Here is a 21,431-nt window from a genome sequence, read left to right on the forward strand (position 1 = left end):
ATAGTTTCAACTATAATTGTCTAAAATGTTTGACAATATCCACTATTGAAAAGCAGGTAGGATAACTGATGTAAAAAAAAATATTTGGAAAGTAAGTTTTGGAGATGCAACATTGTTACGATGCAGTGTGCGTAGAAGATAAGACCTCAGTCTCTGAGCCATATTACCTGGATTTGCATGCAGCCTCCACCACCTATTAGGTGGGTGACCTTGGGCAAGTTACTTAATCTCTCTGTGCTTTAATTACCTCATTTGTAAAACAGAAATAATAGCAGCACTTGCCTCATTCAAATGTTGTAAAGATTCAATGTGTTATTACCTGTAAGAGACTTAACAAAAGTATGTGGCATATACAAAGTCCTTCCTATTATTGTGGTTGTTTCTTAAAATATTACACTAGTCATCTCCATTTTCTATGAACCTGTTGTACAGAATTACATATATATGTGTGTATATCTATATCTATATCTATGAATTACATATATATGTGTGTGTATATCTAAATCTATATAAAGATGTATGACTAAAGATGTTAATGGCAACATTTTTATAATGGTTAAAAAATTAGATACAACCTATATGTTTATAAATTGTAAAATAGCAAATGAATCATATTTTATTATGAAATATGAAGCCACACTAAAAGAGGGAAAGAAATCTCTATATAAGTTATGAAAATATGTGTATGAGAAATAGCCTAACAGGATGCATATTATTCAATTATGCAGGGGGAGTGGGGGAAGAAAGTAGAATGTAAGTTTCATATGTGTATGATTTAAAGTCTTGGAGAATAAACATACAAGTACCCATGATAGGACTGGAAACACTTTCATATTACCTGATTTGTTTTTAGTGAGCATCTACCACTTGTTAATTAAAATGTTTCCATATATAAAAAGAACCAGAAGCTTAGAGTAGGAAAACGTACATGATGAGTTCAGTTCACAGACTTAGAATCCTGTGCTTTCCCTAACAATGAGAGTACACACTTGGCAGACATGGCTGTCATTTTGACCAGCACATTATCTACCCCACCAAGCAGATATCATGAACAAATTGCTGAATGCAGCCTGTGAGCAAGTAATTGAACAGTGTTGAGAGGAAAATTAGTAATATGCATTGATGGCTAGACAGACCCGTGTTCACAGTGATCCGGTAATAGATACCTGGATGACAGCAGAAGATAGAGCTCACTTCCTCACGGTAATCAGTCAAGAATGCTCACCCAGCAGAATATTCTCAAGCAGCAGTAAAAGCCATTAAAAAATCAGCTTTGTTAGGTATAACAGTGCAAAGACCCAAGAGATGACCACAGTTACCAAGAGTAGCTCACAGGGTGAAGGTTCATTTCATATTGAAGACTTTATTGCAGGCCAAAAATGGAAGAAATAGAGACTAGTGTTGAAATAGTAAAACATAACTTCACCATTACTTTGGAGCAGCTACGCCACAGGAGGCGTGCCTACACAAATTAACTCCTCTGCAGAGAAGGCGACAAGAGTTGGTAATACATGGCACTGACCTTTTCATCAAGAAGTGGTCTAATCTAATGTAGTGCAGCAAGGATAACATAACAAGACAGAAGGAAATGTAATGGACAGAATAAATAACATTTGTCAGAAGAGAAACAGAGAATACATATGGTTCCACTTTCAGCAGATAGAGTGAACACAAGGAACTTAATGCAAGAACACCCCTGTGACTTCTCTCCTCCTCGTCTTCTTCTTTTTTTTTATCTTTTTTGCTTATTGATCATTACACATCACTAAATAAAACTTTGAAATCTGGAATATGTAAAAACTGGGTTACTGTACAGATTTTAAAAATAATAATTTCTTCATTTGGTAATAATTATTATATAAAACCTGCCAGTCTTCTAGATGTTACTGCATTCCCTACCTTCAGATAAGTGGAATAAAATATTAACATAAATAACTGTATTTGAAGATAGTATTTTGGTAACCTGAATGATTTGGGTTTGAATCCTAGCTGCGGCATTTATTAGCTGTGGTCTTGGCAATCATTTTACCACGTCTGAAACTTAGTTTATCTGTGGAAGTCAAGTAATCACATATATTTTATAATACTAGGACGATAAAAGGTAACCTAACTGAACTCACTGTCTACCAAGTATTAGGTGCTTATGAACGTTAATTCCTCTATATTCTTTAATTTTAATTTGGGTGAGATGATCTATTTAATTTTTGTTGTAAAAATTCATATTTAGGGGCGCCTGGGTGGCGCAGTCGGTTAAGCGTCCGACTTCAGCCAGGTCACGATCTCGCGGTCCCTGAGTTCGAGCCCCGCGTCAGGCTCTGGGCTGATGGCTCAGAGCCTGGAGCCTGTTTCCGCTTCTGTGTCTCCCTCTCTCTCTGCCCCTCCCCCGTTCATGCTCTGTCTCTCTCTGTCCCAAAAATAAATAAAAAATGTTGAAAAAAAAATTAAAAAAAAAAAAAAATTCATATTTAAAGCAAAAAAATGAGTTGTTATAAAGGCAAATACAGTAGAACCTTGGTTTACGAGCATAATTTGTTCCAGAAACATGCTTGTAATCCAAAGCACTTGAATATCAAAGTGAATTTCCCAATAAGAAATAATGGAAACTCATATGATTCATTCTACAACCCAAAAATATTCATATAAAAATGATTACAATACTGTAATACAAAGTAATAAAGAGAATACAAATGAAGGTAAATAAACAAGTTAATCTGCACTTACCTTTGAAAACCTTTGTGGCTGGTGTGAGGGAGACAAGAGAGAGGAGGGTTATTGTGTAGGACGATGTTCACTATCACTGCAGAATCACTGCTATCTATTGGCTCAATGGAATCTTTTCTGCATGGGGGCCATTATATACACTCACATGGATGTTGACTACAGTACAGTATTAATAAACTCTTGTCATATACTGTATCTAATTTAAGAGGCAATAAAGGCAGCAGAAGAAAGGGTCTATATCTGCAGGCAGCCTGACCCATAACAAAGCAAAGCATTCCTAAGCTTACTCTTTTGTGGAAAAAGTCTAGGATTGTCTGTAGGTGCTTTGGGGTGACAAAAAATATACTAGTGCCAGTTGAGGGCACCTTCCAACATACTGAAAAATCACTGATTTCTGCCAAATACCATGACCTGAGACCAAGCATCTAAGCATGGGAGACAATCACCCATAATCTCACGGAGAGTGAGAGAGAAGAACCATTGGCTCAGTTGTGATGATGTGATGTTCAGTGTCATGTACTACTCGTATTGCAAGACTTCTCTCATTTATCAAATTAAAATTTATTAGAAATATTTGCTCCTTCTGTGGGACATGTGCAGAATAAATTACTCTCAATCCAAGATTTTACTGTATCTGGAATATATTGATTTTATTTTAGCTTTAACTTAAGCCTTAGATTTGTTGAAGCAGTATTAAACATCTACTCTTCGGTAATACTTATTTTCTTGCAGAAACTATGAACCTCGTCTGACAAGTGAAGATAATTTTTTTCTAAAGAAGGGAGAATACGCATTTTTGAGGGGATTTTAAATTTTGAAGTAAACACACATAAAACTACCAAATCAACTCTTTGCCTGAAGCTATCAGGAAAAAAAACAAAAAGCAAAGGGCCTCAGAAATAATTCCCCCAAACTGTATTCTTTACAACTATATCATTCTAAAAACTTCGTAAGTTCAAACAATGCTGAGGAACTCCCAGGCTGTGTACAACATTAAAAATTATTTATCTTTCTAAAGAAAACATTAAATCTGACTCTGATAAAGGGCAAGCATGCATGGAAAAACACAGATAAGAGACAGTGTTCTGAAGGAGTGTAAATACTGGCTTCTAGTAATTTCCATGGCCCAGTACATCCCTATGCCCTGTGGTTTGGTTCCAACTTGAGACTTGACAGCATTCTTATAATTCATTCCCATTTTTGTTTAAACTATTTAGGATTAGATCTCTGTCAGAGCCAACCACTGGTTGCATTCATAATGCAGAATTTGCCATAAAACTGGATACCACTGCCCTAAAAATCCATCTATCCATCCATCCATCCATCCATCCATCCATCCATCCATCCATCCAGGATCTGAGGCTGAAGTCAAATGCCATGTTCTTCATGAGGTCCTCCCTGACCCCTCCACCAGGAAAGTCTCTCCTCTTACACAACTTCAGTTATAATTCTTTTAAAGTTTTTAATATTTTTAAAAGTTATTTACATACAAAATGCTTATATTTCCAATTCAGTAAACTATAAACTTCCTAAAGACAAAGGACATTAATAGATGCTACTCTATAACTGCTATGCCTTCCCCCAGTGCATGAACTTATTAGGGGCTCAGTAATGGAATACAGAGAAGGTGCAAGAACACAGGGTCTGGAGTCAGATGCCAGAGCCATCCAGCTCCTAACTCAGGGTGTGATTCTTGAGTATTTCCTTAATCTCTCCATCCTTGGTTCCTTATATGAAAAAATGGGACAGTAATAGTATTAACTTCATAGTGTTATTTCAAAGGTCAAACAGTGTAAAGGACTTAGTAGTGTGCCTAGCACATAATAAATGCTAGTGGCTAACATCTCTAAAGTTCAGTCTCTCCAAAAGCTTATGAATTCAGAACTCTGGGTCTAGGTAAGTCATTTTAGTAAAGTTTACTTTTTTTTTTTTAAATTAAAGCTGACAAAATGACAAGAGCGACTCTCTACGTTCCCCCGATTGTTGATGAGATTCCTAAGGTAATTCCTATGGTAATATTTGAGTGACACGCAAAGTTGGACATGAGCTACTGACTGAATATGGAGCACACACATTCTTAAATTTGTAAACAGACTCTTTGAAATTATAATGTCTCTTGTGAACACTTGCAAAACTTTATAAGGTTTGTCATAAAGTATTCTCATTCTGAATAAAACTCTAAGCCTTAAATCCTTGCTCAAATCTGTGCTGAAAAGCAAGATGGTTCAACCACACTGTGTGAGAGAGAATCAGAGAAATATAATCTGCTGCATTTTCTGTTACAATACCCCATAACTATAGAATATATTTGCTTAATAAATGTACTTTTTACAGTAGAATAAAATTTTAAAACATCTCAGAACAGGGGAAACAGGTAGCCCAGCAATGACATGCAATGGTCTTATAGGCAGATGCCCTTTGCTTTCCAAAGAAGAGAAAGACCAAACTCTGCCCATGGTATGGCAACCAGCTCTGGTTTATTCTCCCTGTCTTCAAAAACTCATTATTAGCAGTTTCAGGCAACAGTGACCCACTGTCCATGAATAATGTTTACACTCAGCAGAAATGTTCTTGAATTTTGCCCCTTAATCAGGGGAAAGAGAAGGAGCTTGTTGCTTGCAAAGTATTTAAGCCTTGGAGTTACATGGGTCAGACGAGTTCCTGCCTTGTTCTAGCTGCATCCTAACTGATTGAAACTGGCATTGAGTCATGCATTTATTTTTTCATTCAGGAATCTATCAAACATTTACTGGGCATCTATATCTTAGACACTAAAAGTGGTTTAAGTCCGTGATTCCCACCCCTCACGTTGTACATTAGAAACATCTGGGGACTTATAAAGCATAGATGTGGACTTCATTCCAAGCCCGTAGAATATTTGGGGTAGAGCTCCAGCATTTGTATTATTTAAAAGTTCTACAGGTGGTTTAGGTTTGCCAAGGTTGGGAACTACAGGTATAGCAGCTCCTAAGTGAGGTACACAAACCTTTGTAGGAGCTCATAGGCTCAAGGAGAGATGGAAAAGTAGACAGGCACTCACAAACTAGTGGTATTTTTATGATGACAGGAAAGATAGGGGACTTGGGGAACACAAAAGAGGACACTGCACTGAGACTAGGTGTAAACTGGCTCAAAGAGGGAAGGCTTCCTCTAGCATCTGGTTCAGAAGCTGAACCTTGAGGCCCAATTTCAGTGATTCTACTCTGTACCATTCAGCTGCCCTTCCTCCAACAGTGACTCCTCTTAGATCTCAAGCATCTAATTCAGCCTAAGGATGGAATATGTCGTCTTCCTGACAGGCACTGGAGGCAGATTGTTTGACTCTTCCTTTGGAATCTCTGTTGACCTGAGTCTCTGTGACCTGTCTCATGGCCTCCCCCTCCAGCTTCACTACCCAGCAGGTGTTGTGACCTGTGTCTCAGGCAGTGAATCCTAACCCATGCCAAGTTTCCCTGCTGATGCAGCATCTTTTGAAGGACATTACTCATCTCAACATAGAGAAAAAAAGCTGTTTTAGATTTAGCAACTCATTGTCTTCCAGGACATTGCTGCCATAGGACTGCCCTGTGTTGGCAATGGAAGAGGAGGTATTGAATGAGAAGCACTGTGTTCTAAGGAGGGTTTTAGAGATGAAAGATCGGAGAGAACTCTTCCCTCACAGGAATGGCTTCTTATTTTCTGGAATCAAGATTTGCAACTAGAGCTTCCAGAGAATCAGAGAGTCAGGGGAAGCCCTTAAGGATAGAGATAGTAGTGATTCCAAAAGACTTATACTGCCCTAGTCAAAGTGTCTACAAGCAAATCTGGGCCTAAATTTGGAAGTGATGCAGCTGTGACTTTTTTCTTGTTTAAAAATTAATATAATTTCAAACTTGTAGTTGCTTTTCTTGAAAAATAATTGAAAACATTCTACTACTCATGTTAGGCGCATGGTTAAATACAGTGTAGCCTAACTATGTGATGGGAAACTATGCATTCTTTACCACTTTTACTTTTAGAGATGTTTAAAGAACACATGAAAGTATTATATAATATCAGAAAAAATCAGACCACATTATAATATACCATAAGGTGTATACAATGCCAGGACATTGATGACAATGGGGGCTGGCCAGTCCAGCGTAGGATCAAGACAAAGCCAACTCCATAAAGACATGGGCAGGGCTCCAGGTCTCAGATAAATAAGCTGAGAGGGTTAAAGCATCAGAAGTAGATCAAAGGTCTGGAAATCTGGGTATGAACCTCTGTGGCCAGGGGAGATCATAGTACCTATTTAGAATAAGTAGGAATGAGCACTTAGATTTGGTAATAAAGACAGTGGAAATGCTGTATTCAGGAAGTCAGAGAAAAGTCATGCTCAGGAGTGAGCTTTCAAGAGGTTTATTTAAACAGAAAAGTCCTTTGTATCTTTACCATCTGTGTGTGAAAGAGTTTGGAGTAGCAATGTCTACAGATAACTGGAATATTAGCAACAAAAATATTTCCTGTAAATGGCTAAAAAAGAGTGCAATGCTACAAACAGGATTTTGACAGCAGTGTAACTTTGGAATGATAAACAACCTGATAAGCATCTCTTAATACATATAATAAGTATGTTCTTCCAAAGTTTCCAGTAAAGCATTTTTCTGAATATGAAATATTTTTCTCATTAAAAATTCAAGATTCTATTCCTATATGATAAAAAAAATCACTAACAGAATTCTGGGGAGATGGCTGAAATAGTGGCAGTCTAATTTTGGGGTCTTCCTAAATACACAAAAGGCATAAGGGAAACTACTCACTGAAATCAAATACCTAAGAAAAGTATTTACCATGAAACAGGTGCCAAGGTAGCCCTATGAACCCCTAAATATGAGGATGGATGCAGGAGGCACCACCAACAGCCATGAGGCCTTTGAATAACTGGAGATGGGGACATCTGACAGACTTGAGAATGAGAAAACCCCAATACAGCCAGCAGGTACTTACTGGAAGGTCCTGAGGGCCAACTTGAGATAGCAACTGGAATTTGGAGAGGATTTGCCCAATCTGAGAACAGGTGAGTACATGAGGAACAGAGTAAGGACCTAAGGGTAGGAGCAACCTAGCCCCATGCACCCTCCACACTGCTTCTACCTGTCCTTTGGCCTAAGGAATAGAACTGAAGTCCAGCCTTGCCTCTGGACCCAGTGGCCAATTTGCAGGAATATAGGAGGATATGCTGAATCACCTGCTACATCCTCAATCAAGAAAATCCAGACTGGGAGATTCTACAATCTAGCAATCCATATTCTTCAAAAGATAAATTGTAAAGGTAAGAAAGAGATGGAGGAGGAACTCATAAATTAAAGGGCTTTAAAAGCCATCAAATTAAAAGGAATGACAAGATGAAACTCTAATGTCTAAAGATACTCTTCAGTATAAACTATAAAGACATGCAAGGGAATCAATTACAAAAATAAGGACAGTGGTTCCTGTGGAAGGATGATGGGTGTGTAATTGACACAGGGCATATGGAGAAGCTTCTGCAGTGTCTGGAAAGTTCTCTTTGTTGATTTTTTTTTCCAGTCCTAGCCAAGAGATTTATTTATTTATTTATGTATTTATGTATTTATTTAATTTACATCCAAGTTACTTAACATAGAGTACAACAATGATTCAGGGGTTCATTCCTTAATGCCCCTTACCCATTTAGCCCATCCCCCTCCCACAAACCCTCCAGTAACGCTCTGTTCTCCATATTTAAGAGTCTCTTATGTTTTGTCCCCCTTCCTGTTTTTATATCATTTTTGATTCCCTTCCCTTGTTTTCACCTGTTCTGTGTCTTAAAGTCCTCATATGAGTGAAGTAATAGGATATTTGTCTTTGACTAATTTCACTTAGCATAAAACCCTCTAGTTCCATCCACATAGTTGCAAATGGCAAGATTTCATTCTTTTTGATTGCCAAGTAATACCCTGTTGTGTGTGTGTGTGTGTGTGTGTGTGTGTGTGTGTGTGTGTGTGTGCGCGCGCCACATCTTCTTTATCCATTCATCCATTGATGGACATTTAGGCTCTTTCCATACTTTGGCTATTGTTGATAATGCTGCTATGAACATGGGGGTGCATGTATCCCTTCGAAACAGCACACCTGTATCCCTTGGATAAATGCCTAGTAGTGCAATTGCTGGGTCATAGGGTAGTTCTTAGTTTTTTGAGGAACCTCCATAATGTTTTCCAGAGTGGCTGCAACAGCTTGCCTTGCCACCAACAATGCAAAAGAGATCCTCTTTCTCCGCATCCTCGCCAACATCTGTTGTTGCCTGAGTTGTTAGTGTTAGCCATTCTGACAGCTGTGAGGTGGTATCTCATTGTGATTTTGATTTGTATTTCCCTGATAATGGGTGATATTGAGCATTTTTTCATGTGTCGGTTGGCCATCTGGATGTCTTCCTTGGAAAAGTGTCTATTCATGTCTTTTGCCCATTTCTTCACTGGATTATTTGTTTTTTGGGTGTTATGTTTGATAAGTTCTTATAGATTTTGGATACTAACCCTTTATCTTATATGTCATTTGAAAATATCTTCTCCCATTCCGTCGGTTGCCTTTTAGTTTTGCTGATTGTTTCCTTCACTATACAGAATTTTTTTATTTTGATGAGGTCCCAGTAGTTCATTTTTGCTTTTGTTTCTCTTGCCTCTGGAGACGTGTTGAGTAAGAAGTTGCTGCGGCCAAGGTCAAAGAGGTTTTTGCCTCCTTTCTCCTCGAGGATTTTGATGGCTTCCTGTCTTACATTGAGGTCTCTCATCCATTTTGAGTTTATTTTTGTGTATGGTGTAAGAAAGTGGTCTAGGTTCATTCTTCTGCATGTCGCTGTCCAGTTTTCCCAGCACCACTTGCTGAGGAGACTGTCTTTATTCCAATGGATATTCTTTTCTGCTTTGTCAAAAATTAGGTGGCCCTACATTTGTGGGTCCATTTCTGGGTTTTCTACTCTGTTCCATTGATCTCAGTGTCTGTTCTTGTGCCAGTACCATACTGTCTTGATGATTACAGCTTTGTAGTACAGCTTGAAGTCTTGGATTGTAATGCCTCCTGCTTTGGTTTTCTTTTTCAAGATTGCTTTGGCTATTCAGGGTCTTTTCTGGTTCCATACAAATTTTAGGATTGTTTGTCCTAGCTCTGTGAAGAATGCTGGTGTTATTTTGATAGGGATTGCATTGAATATGTAGATTGCTTTTGCATTGACATTTTGACATTTTGACAATATTTGTTTTTCTATCCGGGAGCATGGAGTCTTTTTCCATTTTTTGTGTGTCTTTTTCATTTTCTTTCAAAAGTTTCTATAGTTTTCAATGTATAGATTTTTCACCTCTCTGGTTAGATTTATTCCTAGGTATTTTATGTTTTTTGGTGTAATTGTAAATGAGATTGATTCCTTAATTTCTCTTTCTGTCGCTTCATTGTTGGTGTATAGGAATGCAACTGATTTCTTTGTGTTGATTTTATATCCTGCAAGTTTGCTGAATTCATGAATCAGTTCTAGCAGTTTTTTGGTGGAATCTTTAGGGTTTTCCATATAGAGTATCATGTCATTTGCGAAGAGTGAAAGTTTGACCTCCTCGTGGCCGATTTGGATGCCTTTTATTTCTTTGTGTTGTCTGATTGCTGAAGCTAAGACTTCCAACACTATGTTGAATTAACAGTGGCAAGAGTGGACATCCCTGTCTTCTTCCTGACCTAAGTGGGAAAGCTCTCAGTTTTTCCCTCTGTGTTGATTTTGATTTTGTCTTTATATTTTTTATGAAGTTCTTTATATCTATTTTACAGTTAGAAGGTATAAAAATACTTAAAAACCATGAGATCCATTGATAATACATCTAAAAATAAAAACATTAAAATACTCACTTGACATTAGAATGATGGTGCCCACTTAACCTATATTCTTAGTGTCTCATTTCTATGAGATTGCTTTGGGATGGTAGGAGTCTCTTCCTACTCTTAACCTCCTTATTCTTAACCTTCTCCCTTTCAGCCTGGTGAAATTAATCTATTCTTGTAAAAAACTAGAAACATTTGTGTTTATTATTCTGAGTAGTGTGTTAAAGAGCTATTATGATAATTAAGGTGTTTAGAAAGAAAGCTATCTCCTATATTTCTAGGCTGCAAAGCTCCATGGAAACCACTTAGAGCTTTGCTTTCTTTGGATGCTTTCTTGGTCCTTTGAAGGCAGTGAAGAAGCTGATCTCTTCTCAATAGCTGTTAATTGATGGAAAAAGGGTTTCCTATTGAGTCTAAGCCAGGGTGAACCAGTGACAGAAGATGCTAGTGAGGAGGGCAGAAATAGAAGAGTGGGGGGATGACTAGGGGATCACAAGAAGAGTGAAGTGGGGGGGGAGTGTACAAGTCAGTCCTTTTGTTCTTCTCAGGTGGAACAGTGGGAGGGGGATGACTAGAAATCACTGCGATAGATTGTAAAGACTAGGCCATTCTCACCTTCACTCTTTCCTTGTCTTTTTCTACTTCCACTTCTTCATTTTCAGGGGGATCAGGTCTTAGATGAATGGTGGAGGCCCAAGGCTGACACCTGGGTGATTTGTTAAATTCAACAGCACTGATAAAACTCCTTTAGGGAGTAGAGGTAGGAGGGAAGTGAGATGAATATCTGGATCATTTTTCTGTTGACCTAGTCAATGAATGTCAAAGTTACTTTTTATGAGTAGCCTGTAGGAGACACTGATGCAAATAAGACTGTTGCTACACCACTTTGCCTGCTTTTTGTCTTTGTTTTCTTCCTGTCCTGTAATGATCTGCTAGTCCTGGGTGTGGACTATCCAGTAATTTTGTGTGTGGCCAGTTCTCCCAGGAGATTTTCTTCTTGATGTCAGAAACCCAATTATACTATCCTTTGGATTTTCTGTAACATCTAGCAGGGTTCCTGGCATAGAAATCATCAAATATGCTTGTCACTTATTTGACTGATTTTACTCCTATCCATTGCATGACATGCCAGGTGTTCTTTGGAATTGAAGAATTAATTGCTAGAAAGAAAGCAGTAGTTTAATCTAATCTAACCTATTAGAGTATAGATTACCTGACAGTAGGGGCTGAAGTATTCATTGCTGTGTTACCAACATCTAGTATAGTGCTTGATCCATGATAAAAACTTAGCTTACATCAGTCCCAAGAATGAATAAATGATCAAACTATGAATTCTCTTAAGTTATAAAATAGATGATTTTTTAAGAGAAAAATGCTTCTTTTATATAATAGATAAAAACCTGATTAGATGTTCCATAACTCAGTTTATTTTATTGTTTATCAATAAACACCTGAAAAAAGAAGCCACCAAAAAAGTGAATTGTAGTGAGTATTCAGGTGTTATAATTACTCTGCCTTCAGCAATATGAAAGTACTATATGGAGAAGAAATGTAAAGGGCCTCCTATTATGTAATCTCATCTACCTGAGCTCTCCAAATAGACCTTCTGCTCCAGCCTATCTGGCTTGTTGCCTCTTACCCTGAACAAAGCCTGCTTGTTGCTATCTCTTTGCCTTTGGTGATACCATTTTGTGTTCATAGAAGATCCCCTTTTCTTCTCTAAATCATAGGCCTCCATGAATATCCCTCCCTAGACTTTGCTTTACTACACAGTGTTCCCTGGATAACAACTCTATTCTTTTGGGATTTAGAGAGACCTCACTCTAACAAGACCAAGGAACAGTCCGGGGCTTACTATGTTCCCACACTAATATGTGCTACTTTGAAATGACATTCTTCTAGTCCCATGCTTACCTACTATGCTCTGGTGAATTAAGACTGCTTTGAAATAGGAATGGTACCCATTATTCTTTTTGGCTAAAGCACTTAGTAGAACAAGGGGTTAATAAATGACCATATGCTTGCTAGCTTACACCTATGAAATCTGTTTTTAATAACAAAAATAATCACTCAAGGGGCACCTGGGTGGCTCAGTCAGTTAAGCATCTGATTTTGGCTCAGGTCATAATCTCATGGCTTGTGGGTTCAAGCCCCATGTTGGGCTCTGTGCTGACAGCTCAGAGCCTGCTTCAGATTCTGTGGCTCGGTCTCTCTCTGCCCCTCCCCCACTCATACTCTGTCTCTCAAAAATAAATGAACAGTACAGATTGTTTTTAAAAAATCACTCAATCATGTTAAAAGCAGAGGAGGAAGTTAATCTTTTCATTGTCTTTAATTTAAATAGTATAGCTAATTGTTCTCTTCAGATTACAATGAAGGTAATGGTTCATTACCATTGCAATGGTTCATAACCATTGCAATGAATTGCAATGGTTAGGGATAGGCAAGAAAGAAAGAATGAGAAGACCATATTTTCCCTTACTCTATAGGTAAGACTCAGGAAGACCAGAGGTCCTTCATTTCCAAAGAGTCAGAAACATAGATAAAATAGACTTAACACATGCCCACAGAATTTGACTAGAAGTAGGGAAGAAGTTCTTACTGTCTAAATGATGAAACACTGGCCACCTAAAGGAGATTTTAAAAAGTAGTATATACAACGATGTGTTTTGGGTGGTTTAAACATTTGACTACTGTAAGGATAATTGCTTTCTTGAGGTTCTTCCAGGATCCTGGATCCACACTCATCAAATATAACTGGAGAATCTTATTTTTCTTTTCTTTTCTTTTTTTTTATTAAAACATGTTTTTAATGTTCATTTTTTGAGAGAGGGACACAGTGCGAGCAGGGGAGGGGCAGAGAAAGAGAGAGACACAGAATCCAAAACAGGCTCCAGGCTCTGAGCTGTCAGCACAAACCTGACGTGGGAGTTGAACCACAAACTGCAAGATGATGACCTGAGCCGAACTTGGACACTTAACTGACTGAGCCACCCAGGCGCCCTGTGAGAATCTTATTTTTCAAAACTTGGACAGTGTTACCAGGGTTAGAGGAAAGGTTCTTACCTTTTATGCTATTATAGATAAAAATAGTAACAATGTTTGCAAGGAGATGCTGAGGAAATAGAAATTACATCACAGATTTACAAAAGATACAAGTGAAAGCCAAAAAATGTCAAATGTAGCAGAAACTGTTCAGGCTTTATCTTTTCTTGATTGTAACTGCAAAGCTGGCATAAATGCTCATGTTTAGTAGAGGACACCCTGGATGTGGAATCTTGAAAAAGGGATTTGTGTTTTAGTCAGTAGTGACTAGACTTTGAGTGACTCTTTAACCTTTCTGAACCGCTATTTTCTCTATTGATGAGATAGGAATGATAATATTTCTCTACCTATGTTTCTGTGAGGATCAGGTAAGATCATGAATACATATATATTTGATAAATGCTAAAATCTCCTATTACTGTAAGGTCTGAGGCTTATTATGAGGGGGTAAATCAGGAAGAAGTGGGGAGGTGAGAAGACTAATAGAGGAGACCATTTGGATTTTTTTTTTTTGGCAGTAGCACAATTGCTAATTTTTTCATTAAATATTTATCGAGCACCAGACACCAAGGGTACAGAAATGAACAAAACAGGTAAATACTCCTACTGTCATTTTCAAAGGAAAACAAACTCTTACGTGTATATGTTTTACACTAATCAAAATTATAAATGGTATTATGAATCCTCTATACCAAAGGAGTTTTATAAAAGATTTCCATGAACAAATATATGTGGAAATATTGTTGCTAGGTCCTCCTCATGAGGCACATTAGAAAAGTAAAAATTAGAGGAGACTGCTTAACTGACAATTTTAAGCCCAACGTCCCTAAACAAATTTGACTTCACAGCCTAGGTTTTGGTTCTGTATTTTTTCCCCTTTTATCTTTTTTTTTTAATGTTTTTTTATTTATTTTTGAAGGAGAGAGACACCGAGCATGAGCAGGGGAGGAGCAAAGAGAGAGAGGGAGACATAGAATTTGAAGCAGGCTCCAGGCTCTGAGCTGTCAGCACAGAACCTGATGCGGGGCTTGAACTCAGGAACTGTGAAATCATGACCTGAGCTGATTGGAAGCTTAGCTGGCTGAGCCACCCAGGCGCCGCCCCCCCCCCCCATCTTTGATCATCACCCATAAAACAAATGGGAAACAATGCTCTCTTCTTTACCTTGTACTTCTTAAGTAGAAGGACTTTGCTATTCTATTTAGCCTAACAGTCGCTAACTTCTGGTGATATATGGACATGTATCCTGGTGTCCTCTAAACGGACATGAACTTTAGGAGCTTGATCTTGATGTTTAAAATAGAGTCTGACAGGGAGTGATCAAATCTTTCTAAAAAGAGAAGGGAGAATTTATGAAATGTAGTAAAAATTATAGCAAATCAACCAAAACTCAATTTTTAGAACTTGAAGTTTATAGTTCTTGGGCTAAATCAGCAAAAATTAAACTAAATTCTTTTAGGAAAACTTCAATAAACCTTTTCTAATGCTGCTTCCTTCTGCTTGAGTCAACAGAACTTGAATCCATCCAAATCATACATACTGTGTACGTGCACCGGTCTCCAGATGGACTAAAACTGTGGGATTATACTCAGGATTTGCATGGGGTTTTTACTCTGAAGTTGTAGCATCCTAAAGCAATGTCATATAATCTTAGAATTGAAAAGGACCTTAGAAGTTAAAATATTCCACTCATTGCAGGAGTCCTTTCTACAACAAGCCTGGACAGTTTTGACCAGTCTCAGCTTAACTGCTTTCTACCATGTGGACATCACTCTCTAAAAAGGCATCCCATCCTTTACTGTATCGTTCCCATGATTAGTACTTTTTCCTACTATTAAGCCGAACTCTCTCTGGAATATATCTAACACCTCATTTTTTTTTGAAAGTCATCGTGCTCCATGAAAATTAGATACAGTGGAAAATGACTTTCATTATTAGCTGGACTTAACAGGAGTTTTATATAATCAGAATAAAAATTATATATAATGTATTTGTATTTCTAACACCTGAAATCATCCCCCTGTGATATCTCTGGTACAGTGTATTAATACTTTGTTCACTAATTTATTTACTCAAATAGTACCCTTTTTTTAAGTTTATTTTTATTTGAGAGAGACAGAGTGAGGGAAGGGCAGAGAGAGGGGGAGACAGAATCCTAAGCAGGCTCTGCACTGTCATAGCCTGATGTAGGGTTCGAACTTAGGGACTGTGAGATCATGACCTAAGCTGAAACAAAGACTCCAACACTTAATTGACTGAGCCACCCAGGCGCCCCTCAGATAATATTCTGAGCTACTGTGTTTTAGGCAATAGGTTATCAGTTCTGAGAAGATCAAAGTTCAATTTTGTGTTGTCGTTATTACATTTCACACATCTGGGGCTTTCCTGCCCCCTTGTACAATGCCTCAGGGATGAGATGATTCTCCAGGCTTAATAATTCCCACTCCCCTTCCATATCAAATGGATCTCCCAGATTTATCTGTGGGATCCATAAACAGAGGACCCCCAAGCCCTGGGCTAAGACAGCCCTGTAAGAGTGGAGAGGCTAATGCAGCAACAACTGTGGCCTGGAGGTACTGTGGAGTATCTTTCTACGAGAGGATCCTGGGTCCTAAAGGTGGAGGAGGGTTTGTCCTCCAGCCAGTATTTCATACTTATATGCCATTAAAAATATGACTTTTTGGTAGATATAATCTGTAAAATAGAACTTACAAGTATTTTTAGACTAGCTCAAATCCCATCCGATTCAGCTAGATTTAGTCATGTTGGATGTTTGGCCAAAATTACTTGTTAGTACAATCAAAATATTCAAACCACACCCTAAATAGACAGTTATAACTGGTACTGAAAGAATTTTATTCATTGAAAGTTCTTGGTCATTTTCATATTTAACAGTCATTATACTGTGAGGAAACCTCCTGGTTACTTCATTTTATCTTTATTTTTCAAGAGATCAGGTGATTTAAAAAATGAGTAAAAGATTCTTTTTCAATTAGTCAGCTACATTTCTGTACAATATCAAGTAAGTCATTCAAAAAGTGAGTCTGTTCAAATGAGCCAAAGAATGAATCAAATAGAAGCTGGATAAGAATTTTAAATTATTTCTGGAGAACAATGTTATGTGCTCACATCACTAAAACCACTCTTAGCTTGAATGGATGGAAATGTATTTCCATTTAGTTTTCATAGCAAAATAAGAGGGGAAAACACAGTTACCTTAGTTAATTTAAACAAAAACAATAAAATATCAGTAATTCCATAATTAAGAATCCGGTTATAAAGTACTTACTAGGCATTGTCCTATGAGCTTTACATATGTTCATTTAATCTTCTCCCCATGCACACTTGGGGATACTATTATCCTCATTTTACAGATGAGGGAATTGGGACATTGAGGAGTAAATACCATATCCAATGTTACATAGTAAGTGGCAGACTCAGGATTTGAGGAAATATGACCATATTTACAAATGAAAGTTCAATTTGTTCAAAAAAATTAAACACATTTAAAATATGTTAGCATTTCCTTTGTATTTGAGCACATAACTCTTTGGATTCTAGGGTAATTGGATGATCCATCATACCTAGCGATCTCTACTTCCTACCTTTTGATTCTGCCTCATCCAGGAATTGGTACAAAGTCCATCCTTCTGAGATTAAAGTGTATTACCTAGAGTCAGGACCAGGACCAATTTTATTGCCTTCTGAAACTTAGTATAGCAAATGCACAATGAATCTTTTTTTTTCCTTAAAAATATGGTGACTCAGTCATGAAAACATGTCCAACTGGACTCTCCTTTTAGGATTTTGTTATTAAACATATTAATATTTTTCATGAAGTGGTCTACATTTTTACCTGACTAAAATAAAAAGATGTTTTCCAATGCATATACAGGGGTTGTGCAGAATAAAGAAATAAAAGGTGGGAAGACTTGGGGAGGAGGCTTAGAATCATCTTACCTTTACTTAAGCTCCCTCCAAGCTTGATTGTCTGAGGAGAGGGGCAAGGTATCATTGACTCCAAGGATGACTCCACTCTAACACAAATGCCTATAAGTGGAGGAAAGGGGTGGTACAGAGGCCTTGGGGACTGATGCCAAACTCCTTAGTTGTGGAAGTTGTATTCCTTAAATGTGGAAGTTATAAAACTACATAATCTCTAAAAATACTATAAATTCATACTCTGGATGGCCTTTTATACCATTTTGATTAAGTTATATTAATTGCTTGGTGGTTGTTTTTAAGAATTGGGAAGGGAGGTAGAAAATTCTGTTTCCCATAATAGGCTCTGAGCATAGAAGAAGCTTTAGGCTGTATAAATGTTTCATGGGATTTTGAATTGTACTAAGAGGAAAAGTCTGCCATTGATGTTCTATCACATCATGTCATGGATAGTTGTGTCAAATCAACATGATGCAACAGTCTGAAATTGAAATCTAAGTTTGAATTCCAATCAGTAGACTTATAAATCTATAATGGTAGTAAATGATTTCTGGAGGGATATACATTATCTGGGTAGCCTTTAGCCATGCTTGTGTGTAAAATGAATCTATGAATGACTAAGCATTGAGTGAAGGAATAAGTGAATTAAGGAATGAATAACTGGGCTGCTGGTGAATTATTATTGATTGATGACTTTAATATTCTGTACAACCTAGTTATATCTCCGAGTATCGATGTGATTCTACTTCTATACATCCACTTTTGCAGTTCTTTTCTTCCCTAAGATTGGGAGCAAATACTGTTGTTAGCTGTATTTTTCCAAGCATTCCCCAATGCTAGGGCAAATATTAAGCAATGTATAAACATCTGTTGAATCAATATCCTTAGTTTCCTATCTCTGTTACTAATATATCCACACAAATAATAAGGGGGTCTATTAGACTTTATTATATCTTAATTCTGCTACTCATATCAAATAACCACCCGCAGGCTGATGAGAAAGAATAACGACTGTAGACCATAATTGGTTTTACTCACATGTCCACAGAATTGCTCTAAGTGTTTGGAAAATTAGCTTTCTGATGAAAGCTTTGCATAGTGGAAAATGGCCTGTGTTTGTACTTGGAAGAATTTAGATTTGAGCCCAATTCCAACCCTCTTGATGTGGCTCTTATAAGTCACCAATCTCATCCTGAACCCTGTCCCCTCACCTGGAAGTGGGTATAGTCTCATGTTCCTCATAGGGTCACTGAGAAGATCAAGTGGCCTACCCGGGTATGCTTTATATAATGGAAATTTACACCATGTTTTCTTAGAATTCACTAACCTTGCCATAAAAATAGCTGTAACATTCACCTGCTAATCTCCAAATTGGCTGACTCCAAAAGACAAGAAAAATTGACTTCATTTTCCATTTCCAGGGCATCTGGCTCTTCTTCCCCACTTTTGAGTTTCTTCACAGTGACTTTCCTGCCTTTTGACAGCACCATTTTATTTCCTTTCTTTAATGATATAGGACATGTTGCTTATAGTTTTGCTCTGTTTAATGTGGTTCTGCCTCAGGGGTTATTACTGCTAGGGGGATGCTCTATCAAGTTACCTTGCCTTTTCAGTTAAAGAGATTTGAAGGTGTTTATAAACCAAGGGAATGAAATGACTTCAGGTGGAAAATAAAATGAAACGAGGCATAAGTGAATCCTGCAAGATAGTAATCACATTTAAAGCTAAAATGGATCTAATCTGTTCAAAATCATAAAATTTTACACTGTAAACATACATGTAAACAGCCAAGCTGTCCCACAGAAACTGACTTGAAATCACTTACATAATATTGTTTGTGAACAAAAACGAAACTGAAAGTAATTAAAATAACCCTCTTTTGCGGGGATAACAGGCAGGGATCAAATTTTCAGGTCCTTCTATTATAGGTTAAAAGGCAAAAGTCATTTTAACTGAAAGCTAAAATATGAGAAAAACCTGAGGAAAATACATAGGCCTGAACGGCACCTTTGGCAAGAACGAAAGTGATTTTGTTTTTCTCTCATAAAGCGTTTCCTTTATTTTAGCTTTCAGTTTTGTTTGGCTTTGGTGCAGTCTACATGAAGATCCTCCTATAAGGCTGTAAAACACATGCTTTCATTTGGAAAAGAACATTTTTATTGACTCCATACTTTGCTCTAATGCTTTTGAAGTACTCCTTTTATCTAGAGATTTCAGCCTGGAAACACATTACTACCAGAAGAAAATGTCTGCAATTATAGTTTATAGCCAACACCATGAATTGGCTACACGTAGCTCTTATCATAGGGAGTGCCCCTTGTGTAAGACTTAACAGTGGTTCTCAAAGTGTGGTTTCTGGACCAGCAGCATGCACAGCTCCTGGGTACTTGCATAAATGCAAATTGTCAGATTCTATTCACCCCAGACCTAATGAATGAACATCTCTGAGTGGGGTCCACAAGTAATTATGACATACACTAAAGTTTGAGAACCACAAGCTTGTGGTTATGGAAACCCTAAATGAGGTGACACATTTCTTGCCCCACCCCAGTTTCATTGAGATAATTGACATATAATACTATATAAGTTTAAGGTATATAGCGTGATAGCTTGACTTATATATAATGTGAAATGATACAATAGGTTCAGCTAATATCCATCATCTCATATAGATACAATACAAAGAAAAGAAGATTAAAAAAAAAGTTCTTCCTTGTGATGAAAACTCTTAGGATCTACTCTCTTAACACCTTTCCTCTGTATCTTACAGCAGTGTTAGCTACTGTCAAAATGTTGTGCATTACATTGCCAGCATTTATCTTATAACTGGAAGTTTGTGCCTTTGACCACCTACCTCAGTTTCCCCACACCAGTCTCTGGTAAGCACAAGTCTGATCTCTTTTTTTAAGCGTTTTGTTTTAAATTCCACATAAAAGTACATCATACAGTATTTGTCTTTCTCTGACATATTTTTCGTAGCATAAGTGCTTTCAAGGTCTATCCATATTGTTGCAAATGGTAGTATTTCCTCATTTTTATGGCTGCATAATTTTCCATTGTATTCACAAGTTCTTTATCCATTCATCCATGGATAGACATCTCGGCTGTTTCCATGCTTCGCCTGTTGTATATAATGCTGCTATGAAAATGGGAGTGTGTATATCTTTTCAACTTTGTGTTTTTGTTTTCTTTGTATGTATTCCCAGAAGTGGTATTGCTGGATCATATGGTATTTCTATTTTTAACTTTTTGAGGATCCTCCATACTATTTTCCACAGTGGCTGTACCAACTTACATTCCCATTAAGAGTACATTAAGCTTCCCGTTCTTCCACATCTATGCCAGAATTTGTTGCCTTTTGTGTTTTTGATGATGACCATTCTAAAAGGCCTGAGGTAATATTCATTGTGGTTTGAATTTGTGTTTCCCTAATGATGGTGAGTATTTTTTCATGTTGGCCTTACCATCTTTGGAAAAATCTTTATTCAAGTTCTTTGCCCAGTTGTTTTTGTTTTTGTTTTGCTATTCAATTGTATGAGTTCTTTATATATCTTGAAAATTAACTTATCAGATATGTGGCTTGCAGATACTTTTTTTTTCCCATTCTAGTTGTCTTTTCATTTTGTTGATGGTTTCTTTTGCTGTCCAGGAGTTTTTAGTTTGATGTAGTCCCACTTATTTTTTATTTTGTTTCTTGTGGTTTAGGTATCATATTTCTCTTCAAGGCCCATGTCAAGAAGTTTTATTCCTATGCTTTCTTTTAGGCATTTCATGGTTTCAGGTTTTACATTTTAGTCTCTAATACATTTTGAGTTAATTTTGAGCTGTGTAAGAAAGGGCTCCACTTTCATTTTTTTACATGTAAATATCTAATTATCCTA

At 37.3% G+C, this 21,431-nt stretch overlaps 1 protein-coding gene across 6 annotated transcripts in view; it reads right to left on the bottom strand.

Annotated features, from left to right (window-relative positions):
• The window catches only part of UNC13C (unc-13 homolog C), a 614,642-nt gene that overhangs the window by 23,937 nt on the left and 569,274 nt on the right, over nt 1-21,431 (bottom strand). For 3 of the 6 annotated variants that reach the window (XM_058737680.1, XM_058737682.1, XM_058737679.1), the window contains one exon: nt 2,722-2,739. The exons of the other annotated variants lie outside the window; for them this stretch is intronic. In XM_058737680.1, the coding sequence (XP_058593663.1) occupies nt 2,722-2,739 (18 nt within the window). The remainder of the gene's footprint in view (nt 1-2,721; nt 2,740-21,431) is intronic. 6 annotated transcript variants of the gene reach the window in all.

This window comes from Neofelis nebulosa, chromosome 7 (genome assembly GCF_028018385.1).
Source record: "Neofelis nebulosa isolate mNeoNeb1 chromosome 7, mNeoNeb1.pri, whole genome shotgun sequence".
NCBI lineage: Eukaryota > Metazoa > Chordata > Mammalia > Carnivora > Felidae > Neofelis > Neofelis nebulosa.